This window comes from Rutidosis leptorrhynchoides, chromosome 3 (assembly GCF_046630445.1).
Source record: "Rutidosis leptorrhynchoides isolate AG116_Rl617_1_P2 chromosome 3, CSIRO_AGI_Rlap_v1, whole genome shotgun sequence".
In the NCBI taxonomy this organism is placed as follows: Eukaryota; Viridiplantae; Streptophyta; class Magnoliopsida; order Asterales; family Asteraceae; genus Rutidosis; species Rutidosis leptorrhynchoides.
Window position 1 is genome coordinate 369,346,448 of NC_092335.1, and position 23,934 is coordinate 369,370,381.

Here is a 23,934-nt window from a genome sequence, read left to right on the forward strand (position 1 = left end):
GTCCCTTGGATTCCAATATGGATTTTCACTCGAGCTCCAAAAGCAGTGTGACCGGAATGAATCAACCAATCAGCCATCATTAATTCTGGATGAATTGGGGATGTGTGATGACCCAGAAATTTCGACTAAATTTAAACTTAATCTTTGTATGATTAACATTTCCGACACGATAAGCAAAGTCTGTAAAACTGAATCTCAAAATTTTTGAATTACTTTTATATATTTAAATATCCTTCGGTTGTTTTCGACGATTCGCGAACAATTATATGTAAATAGATACATATATACTATAACATGAAAAGGTAACAATGTATTAATTGTTTGATACCGTACATTAAACTTATTGGTTTAAATATCTATTTGAATGTATATGATAAGTTGAAATATTTATTATTAAAATTTATTTATAAATAACTTCCAATGTGTATTTAAAAACTGATTTATGTATATTAAAAAGATATATACATATATATAATAAACGATAGTAACATTCGTTTATTGATTCAATTGATATTTAGATAAGTTAACTAAAGCGTTTAAGATGAACCAGTTAAACACTAATTTGTTACAGTGTTTTCAAATTGTCACATTACTCAAAATGCTACAGTGTTTTCGAAAATCACTATTTGCTACAGTGAAATTGACTTTGCTACAGTGAATTGCTACAGTAAAACGCTATTATAAAAATTTATTTTAACAAATAGCGAGATGATGATTTATAGAAGTAAATGACCAAAACACTCGAAAGTTTAAGATACACTTTGAGTGATATAATTAAGGGATAATTTAAGGCTATTGATAAGGCTAAAAAGGAACATATATTTCATAGCATTATCCCCTAAGAAAGACAGGATTTTAGTTGTAATTGTTCCATATTCAAGTAATATTCGTTTATATTTAATAAGTGCGAAGACAAAAGGCGAAAACGAAGAATTGAAGACGGAAAGGTCCAAAATGCTCAAATGTACAAGATACAATTAAAAAGGTTCAAATTATTGATGAAGAACGTCTAAAAATGACAAGAGTACAAGTTGCGGAACGCAAAGTACACGATATAAAATAGTACGCAAGGACGTCTGAAAATCCGGAACCGGGACCCGAGTCAAGAAGAAACGCCCGACGCAACGGACCAAAAATATCTAGTCTACTATGCACAAGAATAAAATATAATATATAAATAATTATATTAATTATTTATATATTTATATTTATTTTATATTATGTCGACAAGCTAGGAGCCAAAACAATGTGAGCTGTCCCTGGTCCTCATGCGAGTCGCATGGCCAGAAGGCCATTTCCATGCGAGTCGCATGACTCCAGATTCCAGGCCAGGTACTATAAATTCAGGTGTTTTGCTCGAATGAAAAATCAAACACACATACACAAATATATATTACTCCGTATAATATTTATTATTATTATTATTATTATTATTATTATTATTATTATTATTATTAAGATTATTATTAATCTTATTAATCTTATTATTAGTATTATTATTTTTGCGATACAAAAATAATAATGTACATAAAATATTACGACGGAGTACTGTCCAAGTAATTTTCAAAACGAGTTTCCGAGCGAGCTAGAGCTAAGGAAAATATGGGTTATTGCCAAGGAGGTTATGGGTAATGTTCGGGGGTATTTTTGTGAATCAAACCTCGTGTTTATTATCTCCGATGCGTCTACGTGCTTTCCTACAATATTGTATATCAATATTAAACTGTGAGTTTCATAAGATCCCTTTTACTCTCTACATTTTTGGGCTGAGAATACATGCAAATGCTTTATTAACCGATATACAATATTTATATGCGTGAGTTTCATTTGCTCCCTTTTACTCTTTATGTTTTTGGGCTGAGAATACATGCAAATGATTTAATAACTGTTTTACAATATCTATATGCGTGAGTTTCATTGATCCCTTTTTAATTGCTTTTGCAATATATATTTTTGGGCTGAGAATACATGCACTTTATTTTAAACGCAATGGATACAAGTATATACTAAATTCTACACTGAGTTTGAACCGAAAATCCCTTAGCTTTGGTAACTGTTAACTGCCAGTTATAAGAACTGGTGGGCGCGAGTAGTAGTATATGGATCCATAGGGCTTGATATCCCCGTCCGAGCTAGAGCGCTAGCCTTTTAACGGACGTATGCTATTTGAGAAGCGTACACGTTGGTTTGCGTGTATTATTAAGATGATTATACAAAGGGTACAAATTATATAAGCATTAAAGTTTAGTTACCAGGGTGCTCAATTTTGTAGAACCGATTGATAAACGTTTCGGATGAAACAACTGAAATCTTGTGATCCACCTTTTATGTAAAACCTATTGATAAACGTTTCGGATGAAACAACTGAAATCTTGTGATCCACCTTTTATGTAAAACCTATTGATAAACGTTTTGAATAAAACAACTGAACTTTTGTAATCCACATTGATATACGGATTATGTGTAATATTAAAACTATGAACTCACCAACCTTTGTGTTGACACTTGAAGCATGTTTATTCTCAGGATTCTAGAAGTCTTCCGCTGTTTGCTTATACGTGATAAAAGATATGTGCTTGGAGTCATACATGCTATATACAAGAAACTTGCATTCACCAAACCATTACCATGTATCTTATTTTGACTGTATTGTCAACAGATGTATTATTGTAAACCATTTAAATGGTGATTGTCTATACGTAGAAATCATCAGATGTTAAAAACCTGGAATTTATATATTCATTTATGAAATACCTTTTCAAACGAATGCAATGTTACAAAACGTATCACATAGAGGTCAAATACCTCGCAATGAAATCAATGAATGACGTGTTCGTCCATATGGATTTGGAGCGATCGTCACAGGATGGGTTCGTAGTCGACTTAATCAATGGAGACGCGAAGAAGGCGATCCTTTCCACCAACCAAATTCACCTCTTGGTGAAGAACCTGAAGCACTTACCGGTGAACCTGTCTGAAACACCATATTCACCCTCATTTCCAAGATATCACGTAATGATTATATGATATCAAAAATTCTAAACCTTATTCATTCACTCGTTCCTACCGACAATCATTCCGGAGTAATAAGTCAACGAGCTTCGTGCCCGAGTTGTAGCCTTAGAAAATATGGTGCAAAATGTACCAGCTTCAGCAACATCACCGGCACCAACAGTACCACCAACATCAATACCAGTACCACCAACAACAACATCCGCAGCACAAGCCTCAACACTACACGCATCAAACTCACAGTCTGTACCTCCAGCATAATCATCATACTACATGATGTCCTACATCGATTATCTTCGTTCTACATGACGTTCTACATCATTTATCTTCGTTCGACATGACGACTATGTAATCTCTAATGTTTTAGAGATTATATATTCTTGTTCTAACGGAAAAATCAAATGAGTTTAATATCATATTAACTCATTAAATCCATGACTACATCTGAAGAAAATATACATGTACATATGTTTTCATAAAGATTGTAATTAAAAATTCTTTTTACAAACTGTTAATGGTGAAAATATTTTAACAGGTAGGTAATACCCGAGGAATATTTAGATTTCACATTAATAAGTTATGTAATGACCCTACTTTTTCCGTTATCCTTTACCGTTAACTATTTAACGACCGTTAACTGTTATTCATGCCACGTCATTTCTATGACCTATATTATTATTTTAGTAATACTATATTAATTATTATGTGTTATGTGAATATTTGTATTCATATTTTAAGTTATACGTTTCTACGTGTCGCGGATTTCTGTCTGGTGAATCTTTTCGGTTTTCAAACCAACGGGCAAGTTTTTGGGATTTTTAAGTCCTAATTATTTTAAATATGATATTTTAATGTCATATGTTTATATTTAGTGTTTATATATTTTATTCATCGCGTATTTGTTATCTCTCCGAAAAAATCAATCGCGTAGTAGCATTTTCGCGTTTCGGGCTTCGATCGGGCCACAAGCTAATTGACTTTTTAACATTTTGGAATAGTGGGGCCCACTTCCTTGCTGATTTTGGCTGAAAATTCCCTTAGGGAGGGGGTGTTTTGTCAAAAGTTGCAAACTAGTGTTCATTAGATCAAAACTCACCACTTCCTCATTTCTAAGCTAAAAACTTTTCTTCTTCTCCTCCCTTTGCTCCCATTGCCGTCACCACCACCATAAACAACCATCATCATCTTCATTTTTCAAGCTTAAAGAATTAGGGCTTTTATCATATCCGGATTGTACTCTTCGTTCTCTACGTGATTACATCCTTTGTTCTTCGATTTGGGTCGGCGTTGTGATCATTCCTGATCACTTTACTTCGTTTGCTGTTCGCATTTTGTGTAGTTACTTCGTTTGCTTTAAGGTGAGTTATAGTCCCATTTTTCTATTTTAAATCTTTTGGGATGAGAATACATGCATTTTATTTTTCATATTGGACACAAGTGGAAGTTGGTTTAAATTATTCATTGTGAGTCAAACAAAAATATTCCCTAATCTGGTAATTATAATCACTGGTTTCTACTGGTGAACACGAATCCTATGGATAGATCTATCGGGTTTGACAACCCCATTTCGAGCTAGTCGCGCTAGCAATTTATAATCGGAATGTATTAGTACTTCGTATTTAGTTGAAGATACACTTGTTCGGTGTATATTGTTTATTGTGTTTGGCAAGGGTAAATAAATGGTTAAGTGGTTACCAGGTGGCTCACAAAAAATGGAATAATGTTTTTATATGTTTTCTAGCATATAATTTTGTGGTCCAAAAAGGAGTTTTTATGTTTTCAAACATAAATTTTTATGGTTTAAATTAAATATTGTTTGCAATATTAAACCTATAATTCACTCAACATTTTTGTTAACAGTTACTCGCATGTTTTATTCTCAGGTTCATGATTGATTGCTTTCACTGTGCTTAGAGAGTCTGCATATTTATGATGGCAGCTTTTGTAAAACATTAACTTGCATTCTATTTTGATACATTTAATAGTAGATGTTGTTGACTTGTTTTGGTCAACTTTTGGTTAAGTCATAATGTATGGTTTTTCTAAACTTATATATTTTGGTAGGTTTCCTTTATAGGAAATCATTTTTAAATAAAGAATGCAAGATTATTTATCAAATTCATATAGAGTTATGATCAAGCTGTGGGACCAGGATAACGATGGTCGTCAAGTGTACTTTGACGGGTCGTTTCAGTTGGTATCAGAGCATTGGTTGTAGGGAATTAGGCTGCATTGATGTCGTTACCCGAGTCAATAGGGTGCATTAGTGAGTCTAGTCTACAGCCCGGCCTATAATATATTATTATATGTAATTATTTGTATCGTGTTGGTATGTATATTGTTATCATACATACATATCTATTATGTTCTGAAACCGGGAGGAACTCCCATTCCGATTTAAACGTATTCTCCGACTCATGCGAACTTATCCTTATAAGAACACCTCGGGTAGTGAAACCGAGGGATGTCATTCTTGACTTCTGAAATTCTCGACATTTCTATGTAATCTATTATGGTTATGTATATAACATTTGAGTTATATTACATGAGATGTCATTCTTGACATCTAAATGCTCGGCATTTCAATGTCAGCTATTATATTTAGGTATATAATATTCTTGTTATATTACGTACCTTTGTGCCTTTGTGCACTGGTGCTTTGGTTTTTGAACCGGAGAGCGTCATTCTTGACTTTTAGAGATTCTTGGTACTTCGAAGAAATTTTTATGTCATCGCTACTCCTATTCGTTACTTATGATGTTTTTGCCTCTTGTGCTATCCTTAGCACATTGTTTAAGAAATTGTTTTAGAGAAATTGTGTGGAAATTCGAGGTTGATTGCGTGTCCTGACCTCATGTAGTGCTATTGGAATGGAACTATGAATTAGTGAAATATAATGGCGTCAGGCCAACGTGATTATATTACGTTAATTCAAAAGAAGTCCCAATATTGTGACATGAGGAATAGAAAGCGAGTCAAAGAAAATTTTTACACTACTCATTCAGAAATTTCGATGTATTACATGGGTAGGGAAAATATTCATTATCTTAATTGTTGATATACGAGAAGCTCGTTTTAACCAGATTATCTATCTCATGCTCTATCCTTCATAACTCGCATGTTAGCAATAGCTTCGCTCGGGAACAGTTTTGACCCAAGGACTTATGTCTTGATAATAGTCAAAACAACATTTAACTCATTGGTTTTCATGACCTCGTAACATTTGTTGGTCAAATGTCGCACGACTATTCAAGTCCTTTACTCGATCTTCCACGATCTTACTTCAACTTGTAACCTCTGATATGCAGATACTCTGTTTATCATCGGGAGTTTTACACATTTGTTTAATTGGACGGTTCTCACGAGATTTATGGGCGAATAGAAGTAATGAAATATTTTGTCATGTATACAATTTATAAAATCATATATGTACGTATGGATTCAATTTACCCTTACCTATTTTGGCTAGTATATACTAAATCATACCTTCAAAATTATTTTTAAAAACCACTCATTTATTGAGCTGTTTGACTAAGTCAATTTGTTTTATATAAAATGGTACACGTTGTACATACATCTAAATTTACTAAGAACTTCGTTCCGTTTATGTTGTCACATCAAACGTTTAAAGCTTTTTCAAAACTCCTTTGATTGATTTTATCAAATTTTCGCATTACTCTACAGAGTGTTTGAATCACAATTCTTCTCATCCTCCGTTTAAGGATGAAACTTACCATTAAGTTCATTGATAGAAACTCTTACACCACTTTGGATGCCGGTTTTATAAAATTTGTTGGAAAGTCTTTGCGCTCATAACATTTTCCCTCTTATGGTTGGACATGGCCGAAACGCGGACCGATAATTAATTTTTCGGGGTACACTCAGTGGTCACCCTATTGTAGAAAGGGCGCTTGGTGGGTTTCTACCTCAACTGTTGTTATAGTGGGTATCATGGATATATATACACTAGACCGTTTGAGGAGTTTCTACTCTCAATATTCGCTGTCAACCGCAACACCCTCGTAAACATCAATCCTAGGATTCAATACTTTGAGGTACACGAAATTATTTTTGGAGATTCATCTCACCTGGAGTCGACCATTCTTTATAACCCATGATTTGCGTTCTTTTCATCGGCACATAAATTTAAGAATATGGATGAATCCTAGATTTCCTCGCTCATTGTACAAGGAAGTTCACTCTCGTTGAAATATCACGCCTTTCGTACGTCTTTCTTTTGGAAATGTAATAAAAATTTACTTTGAAGTCCATGATCCTCGTTATCTCCTTCGAGAGAATTGCCTTATATATATATGTATGCGACCGATGTGACTACTCCATATATTTCTTCCTTCATTGTTGCAACTTTATTCGTCCCAGTTCGTCCAGTTGGGAAGCTCCTATTTTGTTTGTTAAGAAGAAAGATGGTTCGTTCCAATTGTGTATTGATTATCGCGAGTTAAACAAGCTTACTATTAAGAACCGTTACCCTCTTCCTAGAATTGATGATCTGTTCGATCAACTTCAGGGTTCGTCTGTTTATTCTAAAATCGATCTTCATTCCGGCTATCATCAGTTACGTGTTAAAGAATCTGATGTTTCGAAAACTGCTTTTCGCACCCGTTATGGTCACTTTAAATTCCTTGTTATACCATTCGGATTAACAAATGCACCTACAGTGTTCATGGACCTCATGAATCATGTGTGTAGACCCTATCTGGACAAATTCGTTATTGTTTTCATCGACGACATCCTTATTTATTCAAGGAATGATGAAGAGCACGAAGAACATTTGAGGTTAGTGCTTGATCTATTGAGGAAAGAAGAATTGTATGCTAAGTTCTCTAAGTGTGCTTTCTGGTTACGAGAAGTTCAATTCCTTGGACATATTGTTAGTAAACAGGGAATACAAGTTGATCCGGCTAAGATTGAGGCGATTGAAAATTGGGAAATTCTGAAAACTTCTACTCAGATTCGTCAGTTTCTAGGGTTGGCAGGTTACTATAGAAGATTCATTCAAGATTTCTCTCGTATAGCGAAACCTCTGACTGCTTTAACGCACAAGGGGAAGAAGTATGAGTGGAAGGATGAACAAGAGACTGCTTTTCAAATTTTGAAAAAGAAGTTGACTACCGCTCCGATATTGTCACTACCTGAGGGTAATGATGATTTTTTTGTTTATTGTGATGCTTCACGTCAAGGCTTTGGTTGTGTTTTGATGCATTGAAAGAAAGTTATTGCGTACGCATCACGTCAGTTGAAGATTCACGAGCATAATTTTACAACTCATGATTTAGAGTTGGGGCTGTTGTGTTTGCGCTTAAGATTTGGAGACATTATCTTTATGGGATCAAAAGTACTGTGTACACAGATCACAAAAGTCTTCAACATATCCTTGATCAGAAATAGTTGAATATGAGGCAACGAAGATGGATTGAGACGTTGAATGATTATGATTGTGAACTTTTATATCATCCGAGAAAGGCCAATGTGGTGGCAGATGCGTTAAGTCGTAAAGAAAGGACTGAACCTCGTAGGTTTAGAGCCTTGAATATGACAATTCGAACAAACCTCGCAAGGCAGATTCTCGAGGCACAACAAGAAGCCTTGAAGGAGGAGAATTTTGTAAATGAGAATGTAAGAGGCATGGCTAAGAAGTTTGAGGTACGAGCAGATGGTACTAGGTACTTTACGGGACGTCTTTGGGTTCCGAAGTTTGGTGATCTCCGACAACTTATTTTGGATGAGGCTCATAAGTCTAGGTACTCTATTCATCCTGGTTCAGGAAAGATGTATCATGATCTTAAGGAGCTGTATTGGTGGCCTAATTTGAAAGCTGATGTAGCTACGGATGTGGCTAAGTGTTTGACCTGTGCTAAGGTCAAAGCTGAACATTAGAAACCGTCTGGACTTTTGGTGCAACCCGAGATTCCCGAGTGGAAGTGGGAAGGTATTACGATGGATTTTATTACAAAGTTATCGAGAGTTACGGGTGGCTGTGATACCATTTGGATGATTGTAGATCGACTCACAAAGTCAGCTCATTTCTTGTCGATTAAAGAAACTGATTCGATGGAGAAATTTACGTGTTTATATTTGAAGGAAATTTTTTTGAGGCATGGTGTTCCCGTATCCATTATTTCGGACCGAGACAGTCGATTTACATCGAGGTTTTGGCAGTCCTTACAGGAAGCTTTGGGAACAAAATTGGATATGAGCACTGCTTATCATCCACAGTCTGATGGTCAGAGTGAAAGGATCATCCAAGCATTGGAAGACAGGTTCAGAGTGTGCGTAATTGATTTTGGTAATGATTGGGATAGGTATTTGCCACTAGCTGAATTTTCTTATAATAACAGCTATCATGCAAGTATTAAATCCGCACCTTTTGAAGCGCTGTATGGTAGAAAGTGCAGGTCTCCTGTCTGCTGGAATGAGGTTGGGGATGCTCAACTCACAGGTCCAGAAATTATTCATGAGACTACCGAGAAGATCGTACAGATTAAGGAAAGTTTGAGAACCGCCAGAAGTCAGCAAAAGAGCTATGCCAATAAGAGAAGGAACGATATTGAATTTCAGGTCGGTGATCGTGTTATGTTGAAGGTATCACCTTGGAAGGGCATGATACGTTTTGGTAAAAGGGGAAGCTGATTCCTCATTTTGTTGGACCGTTTGAGATTATTGAGAGAGTTGGACCCGTGGCTTATCGTTTGAAATTGCCACAAGAACTCAGTGCTGTTCACGACGTTTTTCACGTGTCGAATTTGAAGAAGTGTTTGGCTAAGGCCGATGAGACTATTCCTCTTGATGAACTTCATGTTGATAAATAACTCCATTTTATTGAGGAACCAGTCGAGATTATGGATCGAGAGGTTAAGACCCTCAAGCAAAGTAGGATTCCTATCGTTCGAGGTAGATGGAATGCTAGACGCGGTCCCGAGTTCACTTGGGAGCGTGAAGATCAGATGAAGTAGAAGTACCCGCATTTGTTCTCAGATGATGAGTCAACCCTTGCACCTGCTTAAATTTCGGGACGAAATTAACGGGAAGGTACTGTAACGACCCTACTTTTTCCGTTATCCTTTACCGTTAACTATTTAATGACCGTTAACTGTTATTCATGCCACGTCATTTCTATGACCTATATTATTATTTTAGTAATAATATATTAATTATTATGTGTTATGTGAATATTTGTATTCATATTTTAAGTTATACGTTTCTACGTGTCGCGAATTTCTGTCCGGCGAATCTTTTCGGTTTTCAAACCAACGGGCAAGCTTTTGGGATTTTTAAGTCCTAATTATTTTAAATATGATATTTTAATGTTATATGTTTATATTTAGTGTTTATATATTTTATTCGTTGCGTATTTGTTATCTCTCCGAAAAAATCAATCGCGTAGTAGCGTTTTCGCGTTTCGGGCTTCGATCGGGCGTTCGGGCCACAAGCTAATTGACTTTTTAACATTTTGGAATAGTGGCCTACCCCCTTGCTGATTTTGGCCTAAAATTCCCTTAGGGAGGGGGTGTTTTGTCAAAAGTTGCAAACTAGTGTTCATTAGATCAAAACTCACCACTTCCTCATTTCTAACCTAAAAACTTTTCTTTTTCTCCTCCCTTTGCTCCCATTGCCGTCACCGCCACCATAAACAACCATCATCATCTTCATTTTTCAAGCTTAAAGAATTAGGGCTTTTATCATATCCGAATTGTACTCTTCGTTCTCTACGCGATTACATCCTTTGTTCTTCGATTTGGGTCGGCGTTGTGATCATTCCTGATCACTTTACTTCGTTTGCTATTCGCATTTTGTGTAGTTACTTCGTTTGCTTTAAGGTGAGTTATAGTCCCATTTTTCTATTTTAATTCTTTTGGGATGAGAATACATGCATTTTATTTTTCATATTGGACACAAGTGGAAGTTGGTTTAAATTATTCATTGTGAGTCGAACAAAAATATTCCCTAATCTGGTAATTGTAATCACTGGTTTCTACTGGTGAACACGAATCCTATGGATAGATCTATCGGGTTTGACAACCCCATTTCGAGCTAGTCGCGCTAGCAATTTATAATCGGAATGTATTAGTACTTCGTATTTAGTTGAAGATACACTTGTTCGGTGTATATTGCTTATTGTGTTTGGCAATGGTAAATAAATGGTTACGTGGTTACTAGGTGGCTCACGGAAAATGGAATAATGTTTTTATATGTTTTCTAGCATATAATTTTGTGGTCCAAAAAGGAGTTTTTATGTTTTTAAACATAAATTTTTATGGTTTAAATTAAATATTATTTGCAATATTAAACCTATAATTCACTCAACATTTTTGTTGACAGTTACTCGCATGTTTTATTCTCAGGTTCATGATTGATTGCTTTCGCTGTGCTTAGAGAGTCTGTATATTTATGATGGCATCTTTTGTTAAACATTAACTTGCATTCTATTTTGATACATTTAATAGTGGATGTTGTTGACTTGTTTTGGTCAACTTTTGGTTAAGTCATAATGTATGGTTTTTCTAAACTTACATATTTTGGTAGGTTTTCTTTATAGGAAATCATTTTTAAATAAAGAATGCAAGGTTATTTATCAAATTCATATAGAGTTATGATCAAGCTGTGGGACCAAGATAACGATGGTCGTCAAGTGTACTTTGACGGGTCGTTTCAAGTTACACTGTACATTTTTCGAATCTAATTCAACAGTCATTTACTATCTTACTTACATCCACAGATATACGTATCCGTTCACTGCAGAATTGCCATTTTCATTCAATTTCATATTTGAATTTTGACTTATCATAATCCAACAAGTGGCATAATGAAGAAAATATTTGACAAAATAAAATTTGTTAGAAACAAACAAATTAACTATGAGAAATGCTGTTAAGAATTCACGCTAACAAAATCCTAGCTAACTGTTCCTAGCTAACTGTTAATTCCTTGTTACATTTTAATTATCACAATTTAATTATCGCAATTTAATTATTGCAATTTATTTATCGCAATTTTAATTCTCGCAATTTTATTTATCGTTATTTAATTTCTGTTATTTATTTTACGCACTATAAATATCGTCGGATAAATCGGGATGCATATACAATGTTTTGACATATCATATCGACGTCATCTATATATATTATTTGGAATAACCATAGACACTCTATATACGGTAATGCTCGAGTTAGCTATACAATGTTGAGGTTGATTCTCAAATAATATATATACTTTGAGTTGTGATCAAGTCTGAGACTTGTATACAATGGGTCACGACACGTATTAATTAATTCGAATATTATATATCAAACTATATATGAATTATTGAACTACTAACTGTGGACTACTAACATTGAACAATTAAAATGAATTAAAATATTGATTATAACATATGAAACTAAGCATTTCTTCAAGTTTGCCACTTGATCTCATCTTAAACCTCATTTGTATCTTGACGATTACAATCTGCGTTCAAACCTTTCATGATTCTTGAAAACACCTCAATCGAGAGGATGAACCAACCACACTTTATCTACGGAAGGAAAAGATTTATGCATATAGTTATGCACCTGAAAAAAAACTCTCGAAAACTTTGCAAACGTTTAACACGTAGCTGTGCTAATTCCTTGGCGTTGTTATTACCGAAAATAACTTTGCAATCTCTTTCCAAAATTAGTCAATTTTGTCATAGCTCCAGCAAGTCAGCTTTGACTTTTTAGTCGGACTAAGCCTTGTTATAACCTTGATATATACGTTGTCTTTTTAGCCGTCATTACCAGAGAACCTTTTATATTCTGCCACATTAGCAGTAAACTTACCAACAACTTCATTGATCTTTGACTCTTCGAAAAATCATTATATTCATGTATTCACCTGCATCCTATAACGATAATTACCATACCCAAATATCGGGAGGCATCAATCGATAATCTCGAATTTCTCAGCGATTCTACGACAATATATATATATATATATATATATATATATATATATATATATATATATATATATATATATATATATATATATATATATATATATATATATATAATTTCTATCTCCTGGAATTACGAACTTCAAATCTGAATTTCTGAAAAGCGCTTTAGCCTATGAATCAGTTTTATGAGTTTTGGAAAATGCTGATAAAGCAGCAAAAACTATAGATGACTTTAAAAGTCAAAAGTTTGATGATAAAGAAGGATACGTTAGAAAAACTCAAAAGAAAAATTTGGTAATGATAAACGGATTGAGCAAACCATGAAGAAGGCTGTGGTCAAATCACAGAGAATAAACCTGCGTTCAAAAAATTCAAATGATTCAGTATCCGCTGAAGTCATTAACGAATACCTTGCTCCTGACTCTAAACCTTTATGGACAAATCTTCATCATCATCCATCGATATTAGAAATTCTAAGATATCATCGTATCTTTCATTATAAATATCCTCGATATTTCTGAAGATATTTTCATAACTATTTTTATCTAAAATCATTTATCTCTTCGCGATATCAGTGTTACATCAGAAAGAAAACTGTTTTAGTTTCTAAATTCTGAAAAAAATTTCGAATTTAAAATTTGAATGTTTTTGAAGTAGTGTTGGAGACTGAAGCATAAGTTAGTATAATATAATGACACTTGATCAACGTGATTATATTACAGTAAGTCATGCTGAGTTTCTAATGGAATATGATGATTCACAGACCCTAACGTCATCATGTGCCATGTTACACAACTCTTGCATTCTACTTGATCTCTAATTATATCAAGAACATATTTCTTGATATTTCTCTCTTTTCCCGTGACTTCTGGTAATTTAACCGATCAAGATCGTGCTATTACAATCTCTCTCTTAGAACATGAGACATGGTCATTCGAAATTTCATACCTACGAAATTCTGGACCATTATTTGCTGTACTTAATGGATAAAAGAAAAAACAAAAGTATGGAACTCCGAAATATAAAGGAAACGAAGGTAGTGGATTTATAGTGAAATATTAGACAGAGCAATCAAGCCAGATTATTGAATTAAATCAAAGAAGATCCTAATTTTCTTAATTTTCGAAGGATCAAATCATTTATAAATTTTGAAGATTTTCTCTAAATCCCTTAAATTTCGGAAATCAACCTTGACTACGTCACCGGTTAAGACGAATTTTCATTTATTCATTTCACTCTTTTACGATAGCTTCACTCGTACTCTTCGTGTAATTGAATTATTTTATCCATATTACTCAACAGTAATAAAACTCTATTTATCAACTCATATTCGCCAGGAAAACATTCTTATTGTTAGCCATGACGATCTCGATCAAGTTTCGAGGAAGAAATTTCTTTAACGGGTAGGTACTTTGACGACCCGGAGATTTCCGACCAAATTTAAACTTAATCTTTATATGATTTCGAAACGATAAGCAAATTCTGTAATATTGAGTCTCAAGGTTTTTGAACTGTTTTCATGAATGCATTTAACCTCGACCACTTTTGACGATTCACGAACAACTATTTGTAAATAGATACATATATATTTAAAAATATAAATATATATTAATTCGAAATATAATTTGAAATATTATATTATTTAGTTATTAGAATTAATTATGTTAAATAAAGTAATATATGATATTAATTATAACTTATAATATAAATAAAGTACATTGAATATATATATATATTTGATTTCGAATTTATTTAGTAAAAGATAGTAGCACTCATTTGTCATTCAATTGATAGTAAACAAGTTAAAACGAACTTATGTGATTTTAAAATAAACGGTGATTCGAAAATGAGTTATATAAATTTTAGGATTATTAAAAATGTATTTAGGAACTATTTGTTAAATTTTAAAACTTTTTATATTTTACTTGGGATTGGGAGTGAATAATTAATGTAATTTTTATTTAATAGTTAATGATCGAATTTTATACCATAATGACCAAAATAAATAACTATAGTTAATTTAAAAAATTTGAGATTATTCTGTGGACTTTTATCCGCCACTAATTTACAAACGGTGTACGAAATATTATCCATGATAAACTGTCGGTAGATAACTAAAAGAATGTAGCTTTCTTTATGTATGTTGATTTAACAATATTATATGTATTAAGTCATGTGGTGAATTGAATCCAATTTAAAAGTACCGTTTTTGTTTGTGCAGCATATTTAACTAATATATACTTGATACATATTTATGCAAGTAAAAGAAACCACCATCCCGTGTTGCTACAGATATTTTGAAAAGAATCCCATGTTACTGTTTTTATAGATATTTCATCTCTTTTTGTCACTCATATATATACATATATTCATATGCATATATATACACAAGTATATCATCACTACCAACCATCTTGTTCACTAATGTGTTCTTCTTTCATTCGATTACAAAACCAACTTGAACACCTTCCATCACTTGCTCGAAACCACCTGATTTCCATATCCGTTTCCTATTTCTTTGACCACCAATCATCTCCGACAACAACCTCCACCACAAACCTACTTCATCATTAAAAACCCGTCACCATATCACCATCCTACGACCACCACCACATGTGCTATTGTTTCTTATTTTGACGACCAAGAATAACCCGGCTACCCCATCTCCACATGCATATGCTCGATCACTTTCCACAACCACCCCCACCATCACCTAAACCACCACCTTAATTATCATTATACTACTAATGTTACTAGTTCGATCATCAACGTCAAACCCAATTTACCAATGAAACCGAAGGTTGTTGTTGCCTTGTTCGACTGACCATGAAAACTGAGACCTTTGTTGGTTGCTGCTACTGCTATGCGTTGCCTATTGTATCCTTTCTGTTTCTTCTGTTTAAAGCCACATATCACCACGACAGCTGATATCGGCTAAAAAGTCACGTTTTCACCCCGGTATGAAGGCCCATAAACAAGAAAGATTCGAACTTTGTCGGAAAAATACCCACTTCATCGGTTAGAATTGAAGAACAAGTAATTATGAAGACGGTGCAAAAAGAATCAAGAGAATCGGAGCTAAAACGAAGATTCTAGAGCGAACACGGTGAAAGACAAGAAATCAAGTTACGATCCAGGGAATTCATGCTGACTAGCAAGCCATACGGCCTGCCATACGGCCTGCCATATGGCCTGCCAGTATGGAAACGGCCTGCCATATACGTGCCACCACACGAGCCAACAAACGGCCTGCCTTGCATACGGCCTGCCAAATACGGCCTGCCATATACGGCCTGCCAGGCATATTTGGCAATTTTCAAGTCTATTTAAAGGGTCTTTGTCATTCATTCCAACACACACTTCAGTTCACTTCTTTCTCTCTCTTGTACAATACTAGTCATACTTTCAAGGCCTTCTCATCTCCGAGCGGGAAATTAAGTACCCGTAGGCGAACGCTGAATATTGTATTAGGAGCGGTCTGGAGTCTTGAAGTTGTCACTTTTGTATTCGGAACTCGTTTAATCTACTGGTACTTATATACTTTATCTTATATAATGTTTTATGATATTATTGCCATGATTAGCGAGTAGTTATCTTTAGTGTATGCTATGATGTAAGCAGTTATAATGCCGAAATAATATTATGGTCTGTGTATGTTGTCGAAATGCTTTCCGATTATGCTTTAAACTCAATCGCTTTTCCAACTAATAGAACGTAGTTATAGGCTCTGTTATTGGGAAGTCGCGAACCCCGATTCAGAGTACACTATCTGTGTCACCCCTTGGTAAGAGAAGTCTATCGGATACAACGTAAGATCGACCGAGGCACACCGGTTGTAGTAAGTCTAGCGAGCTTTGGATTTCGACTGAAGACTCTTTCGTAGTGAAACATCTGACTAGACCCTTAGTACATTGTCGGTCCTAGACCATGCTAGTGTAGTCACCAAGCATATAAACTTCGTACGTGCACGCTGAAGCACATCGGTTGTTGTAAGCTGTACCTCTGCTAAGTAAGGCCATGGAACACGGTTAGTGTTGACCAGTACACTGCACCATAACGCGGTCTCAAGCATTGCACCCCGCTTGAGGGATTCTTAGTTAATTAAGGAACTGTTTGTTTAGACACATAAAGGATTGGACCGTTAGGATAACCGAACGTGTTCTTGGAAGTCAGACTTGACTTGGCTATGGTGTTCTTTATGGTTGAAATCTTTTTAAGGGCCTGACTATCTATTACCAATCATTAACGAAAGCATTGAAACACATCACGTCTCTCGAATATGGTAAACCATGTATTCTATTATGCTTAAGAAAGTTTAGACCATTTTGGAATGTTAATACGTCACCCAACCGAGTCGCTCAATTGGATGAGCCGTCTGAACGTGTATGCCTGTAGTCAGACTGCACGGGCGTCGAGGGTAAGGGACGTTGCTGTCTATTCAGAATCTTCAAGCCTAACGCAGTACCCAGTGACATGTCTTATGACAGGGGCATTTAGGACCAGTGTAATGAATACAAGGCCTCTGCCTATTCATGAGCCAGCATTCCATAATCTCGGCAGAATAACTGATGAAGTCATAGTATGCACTTACTTTAACCTTATCTGAATTGCAAATTTTATCGCATTTACTTTATCTATCTTATAAATTAGAAAATCCCAAAATAAATATTCACTACTCCCTAACTATCTTAGGCTACAATATAGGTTCGATGTTACTGATATCTCAAAAATACAACTCTAGGTCATACTTCCCTTACTTATAAGGAGTAGTAAGATTTAGGCCCCCGCTAAATATAAATTTAAAACAGTACCCTCTCCCACGAGTGGCTGATCCTGGCGAGCCGCGGCCTAACGACACCGCGCAAATAAAAACCGTCCGTTTCGGCCATATCAATAGCCATCTTCACAACCATAATTGGCCATCATATCCTTCATTATCTTTCCCTCTCTCTCTCTCCCCCCTCTCTTCTCGATATTAACCACCATAAAACTCACCACCCCTTTCGTTAGTTACTACTACTCCTGCTGTGTTTTTGTTGCTATCAAATGACCACCTCCTGCTTGTATTTTTCTCCTATCTTCTGTCCAAACAGTCCAACGAAACCACCATCTTCAACCTTGAACAAACACCATAAATGAATCACTGTTAGGCTATATGTTTCTATTTTCAATCACGCTACACCACCACCACTCTAGACTATTATTACTTTGCACCACACCATAACTACCGACACCTGCAACCACAATCATAAACTACTGCACTTATTTTTCTGTCTTTCCCGATCGAACAAACAACAATTTAAACCACCACTACTTGCTACTGCCGCCTTCTCTTGTTTTCCTATTCAAACAGACCCACACACAACACCACAAGTTAGAACCATCGTAAAAATATTGTTATGATTTGTTTCCTATTTCTGATTAATAACGAGAAAGGTGATGGTCCATTGATGTTAATTAAATGATGATACAGTAACCTGAGAATGAAAGATGATGTGTAAAGTGTGATGATTGATGTTCGATGGAATCCAGCTGGTTACATCTGATTGATATTTTTTTTGTTTTTGTTAATGGACTGCTAAATTTTGGGTTGTGCATTGTGAACGGGTTTTCTGTTGGGCCTGTTGGGCTGCAGGATACTAGAGCCTATATTGGGCCATTTATATTGTAAGATTTCTGTAACACAAACGAGGTTGATATATACACAATAATTGATGATGATGTGATGAACGTAAGATAATGATGATGAATGTGATCATGATGAAATGATATGAAGAAGAAACAGTCAGATAGATTTATTGGATATATAGATATAGGCCGAGTTTTAAATCAAAAAGACATAAACAGATCGATGGTTAGGGACATGTGTGTTTATGGGTGAGCGAGAGGTCGCGGGTTCAAACCTGGGCTTGGTCAATTTTTTTAAGGACAACTTCTTTGAGGTAGTTACTTATTTATTTATTTATTATTATTATTATTATTATTATTATTATTATTATTATTATTATTATTATTATTATTATTATTATTATTATTATTATTATTATTATTATTATTATTATTATTACAAATAAATATTATTTATATAAAAAGATATATATTCATTTCATATATCATAACTAAATTAATATTACATACTAATTTTTAAATAAAATGTTATTATCTATTAAAAATATAAAATAGTTATAATTAATCTAGTTATTACAATAACATATAAATTATTAAGATAACAAGTATATTAATATTAACAAATCAATTTGTTTGAATATTATTACATGTTTTAATATATGTAACTGATATAGGTTCGTGAATCCAAGGCCAACCCAGCATTGTTCAGTTCAGTCGTATGCATATTTTTACTACAAAATATTGTATCGTGAGTTTCATTTGCTCCCTTTTTAAATGCATTTGCAATATATATTTTTGGGACTGAGAATACATGCGTTGCTTTTATAAATATTTTACGAAATAGACACAAGTAATCGAAATTACATTCTATGGTTGGATTATCGAAATCGAATATCGCCCTTCAAGTCTGGTAACCTAAGAATTAGGGAAATGACCCCTAATTGACGTGAATCCTAAAGATAGATCTATTGGGCCTAACAACCCCCATTCATGTCTATGGATGGCTTTAGTACTTCAAGATTATTATTATACAGACGCCGATGTCTGTTGGGATATTCTATGCATTATGGTTAATGTCGGTTACCATGTGTTCAATCCATATGAATGATTTTTATGCAGATGGCTATATGCATACATGATGTTTATGAGAAATGGAAATATGAAATCTTGTGGTCTATTAAAATTATGGAAATGATTGATTACGATAAACTAATGAACTCACCAACCTTTTGGTTGACACTTGAAAGTATGTTTATTCTCAGGTATTAAAGAAATCTTTCGCTGTGTAATTGCTCATTTTAAAGATATTACATGAAGTCGCTCATGGCATATTTAGGACAGTACCTCGCAATGGGACCAAATGTTGATGACTTCGTCCAGATGGATTAGGACGGGTTATTACATACATGGTGGTTCCATCTGAAAGGCGCCTTTGTTGGCCGTGTACACGGGTTGTTGGCGCTATTCATTTGATGACTAGCACATTTGGGAATGGTTAACCATTATTGCGTTCGTATGATGTATTTTGGTAGTGTAGCGTGATATATTTTTGTTTATGTAATTTAACATGCTAGCTTGTTCTTGGTTGTGTATGCTTGCTTAAGTGATGCTATCTTGTATGCGGTTATTTGTAGATTGCGCAAGTAAGTGATTTATGTATGTATGCTTATAAGTATTGCACTCACTAAGCATTGTAGCTTACTCCTTCGTTGTTTACCTTTTTTAGATATTGGCACTTTGAAGGACAAGAGGTAAAAGTTTGGCCTAGCTTGCTTGTGGTGGATTCTTGGAAGGCACTTTTGGTAAAGGTCCCGACGGTCATGCTCATTAAGGGGTCATTTTGGTTAAAACGATTTGGTTAAACTTATGGGTCGTGTTGTTGTAAATAATGTTATGTTGTGGTTTGTAAGACTTAAACATGGAACGAATGTATTTTTAGTCTCTTTAAACTTGTACTTGGGTTCTTTGAATGCGAAATTGTGTTTGGGTGTTTGAGTTGGCATGACACTTAGTCAAAATTTCAAAACTTCACCACCCAGGTACGGGAGCGCCGCTCCTATGGCAAAAGTGCCGTTCCTGGACAGCGTTTGGTGGTCTTTTGGGTCAGTGGGTAGAAGCGCCGTTTTGGTGACAAAAGCGCCGCTCTTGAGTTACAAAAGCGCCACACCTAGTTGTGGTGCGCCGCTCCTGTCCCCTAATTTTTTTTTTGGTTTTTTAATTTAACTGGTTGGAGTCGTTTCAAGTGGTATCAGAGCATTACCTAATGGAACTAGGTTGCCTTGGGATGAGAGCCTAGAATTAGGTTGAATGGACGTTTTATGCATGACTTGCCGGGTTACGGGACCACGGGATGGGTGTAGGCACATTAGTGATTGTGCTTAATTGTTTATGTGTTTTCAGTTAACATCAAGTGAGATGGTCGTTGTATCAAGGAGTTTGATAGGATGTGAAAATGTATTAATGATTGGCCACCATTAGTACGGTTGCACGTTGTGTCAGATGAATGAAGTATGACGAACGTCGAGCAAGATGGGATTGTCAAGTTCTTTGGCATGTCTTTTATCATGATCTAATCTACTTTAATTTATAGAATGAGGACATGAAGTGGTGTGGATTATGAGGGTCCGAGTCATGAGAATGCAAATAACGAGGACGATCTTACGGCCAAGACTGAGGCCGCGCTCGAGAGTTATTCTGTAGTGTTACCAGTAAGGTTAAAGAGGTTCTTCAAGAAACAATTGGGGAACAAATAACTGATCTCCTTCAAGATCAAGTAAGTGTGGTGGTAAGGGAAGAATTCGAAAAGAGGTTTCTAAAACCTCAAGGTGAAGAAGGTATTGATGAGGACCGCTTAATTTGGGGGTTCCCGAAAATGGTGGGTTTAGCTACAAGGACTTTAAGTTCACTAAACCGCCACTATTCGAAGGGAGTCCCGACCCTTTAAAAAGTACGAGGTGGATATTGGATGTGGAAGGTTGCTTCCGGTGTGTGAATGCCCACCCAATAAAAAGACAAGGCTTGCTACGAGCCTAATGAGGGGTGCCGCAAAAACTTGGTTAGATGATAAGTTTCTTGTGATGGGCGAAGAGACGTTCATTAATTTGTCTTGAGATGATTTCAAGACCGTGTTTTTCAAGGAGTATCGCACTCAAGCCGATCTCACCCAAATTTGGAAGGAGTTGCAAAACTTGCGTCAAGGGTCTATGGACCTAAACACTTTTAAGGCTACGTTTCTTGCTAAGGTGCGGTTTTGTCCCGAATACATAGGGAACAATCGAATGTTGATGGAGGATTTTTCATAAGGCGTTGAATGATGACTTTCGAACAAAGATTAGTCTTGGTCATGTTAAGACCTTTGCCAAGTTGTTTGATGTGGCGAAAGGTTTTAAACCCGATGATTCGAAAGTTAATGAGGTTACTACTAGTAAGAGGAAGTTTGAGGCAAGTAGTGCCCCGAGTATGAAGGCTAAGAGTGGGGCCAAAAGTGTGGGTAGTGTGAAGAAGGGAGGTTCCGGGGATCATGTCCCTAATTGATATACTTGTGGGTAAAAAGGTCATATGTCCCGGTATTGCTCGAACCCGTCTTCTAAGGGCAAGATCACCTTTTTTAATTACAACCAAGAGGGTCACCGGAAGTCCGAGTGTCCCGACTTAATGACGGGTGATAAGAGCTATGATAACACCAAACGTTTAGAGAAGGAGGTAGGGCTCACGAGGGGCCGAAATTTCATGATGACTATCGATGATGCTAAGAAGTCCAACGAAGTGGTTTCAGGTACTTTCTTGGTTAACTCTAAACCTGCTAAGGTTCTATTTGATAGTGGTGCCGATATTTCGTATGTTCCCTTAAAATATGCTGCTACCTTAGATTGTCCCTTGTGTAATCGAGACTATTCTTTACAAGTCGAGATCGCCGATGGTAGGTTCTCGGTGGCTAACGGGGTGTATAAAAATTGTGTTATTGATTTCGGAATCGAGAAGTTTTATATTGACTTGGTTCCTATTACTTTAGGTGAATTTGATGTCGTTGTGGGTATGGATTGGCTCGATCATAACAAAGCTAATCTTGATTGTCATGAGAAGTTTGTAAGGGTAAGAACCCAAAGTGGGGGGAGAGTTAATCGTGTATTGATGTCGTAGGGGGTGTATACAAAATAGTATTATTTTTAGTGCGAAAATACTATTAAATACGATACAATTTTACACAAGATATTTATTTATTTATAGAATGGATATACTTAAACCTTGCTACAACACTTATAGGCAGTGTACCTAATCGTAAAGTAGTGTAGTTTTTAGTAAGTCCGGTTCGTTCCACAGGGAATCTTTTTTTTTAAACAAAGCTCAACGCTATATTAATTTACTTTTATAAAAATACAAACATATATATAAGTAATATTATTATTATAAAGGGGGGTTTTTACCGTTTAATGACCGGTTTGTCGATTTTAAAACTTTAGTCGCAGTTAAAACCTAATGTAAAATATTAAATAAATAAAAGACTTAATTTAAAGCGTAAAATAAATAACGATAATGAAATTGCAATAAAAGTGCGATAAAATAAAATTGCGATAATTAAAAAGTACGATAATTAAAAGTGCGATTAAATAACAATAAATAAAAGTGCGATAATTAGAAGTGCAATTAAATATAAAATAAAGGAAATTAAATATGAAATAAAAGAATTATGCTTATTTAAACTTCCGTAATCATGATGTTTGACGTGTTGATTTTAATTTTATGCCCATGGGTTAATTGTCCTTTGTCCTGGATTATTTAATATGTCCGTCTGGTTTTTGTCCATAACAGTCCATCAGTCGTAAATATAAAGTGCGAGTGTCCTCGTCAAATTATTCTTATACCCGAAGTTAAATATTCCAACTAATTGGGGATTCGAATTGTAACAAGGTTTTAATACTTTGTTTAATGAATACACCAGGTTATCGACTGCGTGTAAACCAAGGTTTTACTACTTTGTTAACAATTACACCAATTACCCTTGAATGTAATTTCACCCCTGTTTTAATTATTCTAGTGGCTATTAATCCATTCCCGTGTCCGGTTAAATGAACGATTATTCGTACATATAAATACCCCGCCCATCGTGTCCGATTGAGTGTATATGGTAATTTATAAGGACGTCCAATTGTAAATCTTTATATTCACATTAACAAACTATCATTTAGTTAAACAAATATAAAGCCCATTAATAGCCCATAGTCTAATTTCCACAAGTGTCGTTCTTTTGTCCAAACCCCAATTATGGTACAAAGCCCAATTACCCAATTTTAGTAATTAGCCCAACATCATGATTACTTCGTTTTAAATAAGCATAATAATAACTTAGCTACGAGACA

At 35.1% G+C, this 23,934-nt stretch overlaps 1 protein-coding gene across 1 annotated transcript; it reads left to right on the forward strand.

The window, feature by feature from the left end:
* The first annotated feature begins 22,231 nt into the window (after positions 1–22,231).
* LOC139901271 (uncharacterized) lies at positions 22,232–22,717 on the forward strand. The gene has a single exon (XM_071883998.1). The coding sequence runs from the start codon at positions 22,232–22,234 to the stop codon at positions 22,715–22,717; it is 486 nt and encodes a 161-aa protein (XP_071740099.1).
* Positions 22,718–23,934: the final 1,217 nt, after the last annotated feature.

Bases quoted from the DNA above. Each gene is read 5' to 3' on its own strand.
- LOC139901271 (XM_071883998.1), top strand. From the start codon at position 22,232: ATGACGGGTGATAAGAGCTATGATAACACCAAACGTTTAGAGAAGGAG.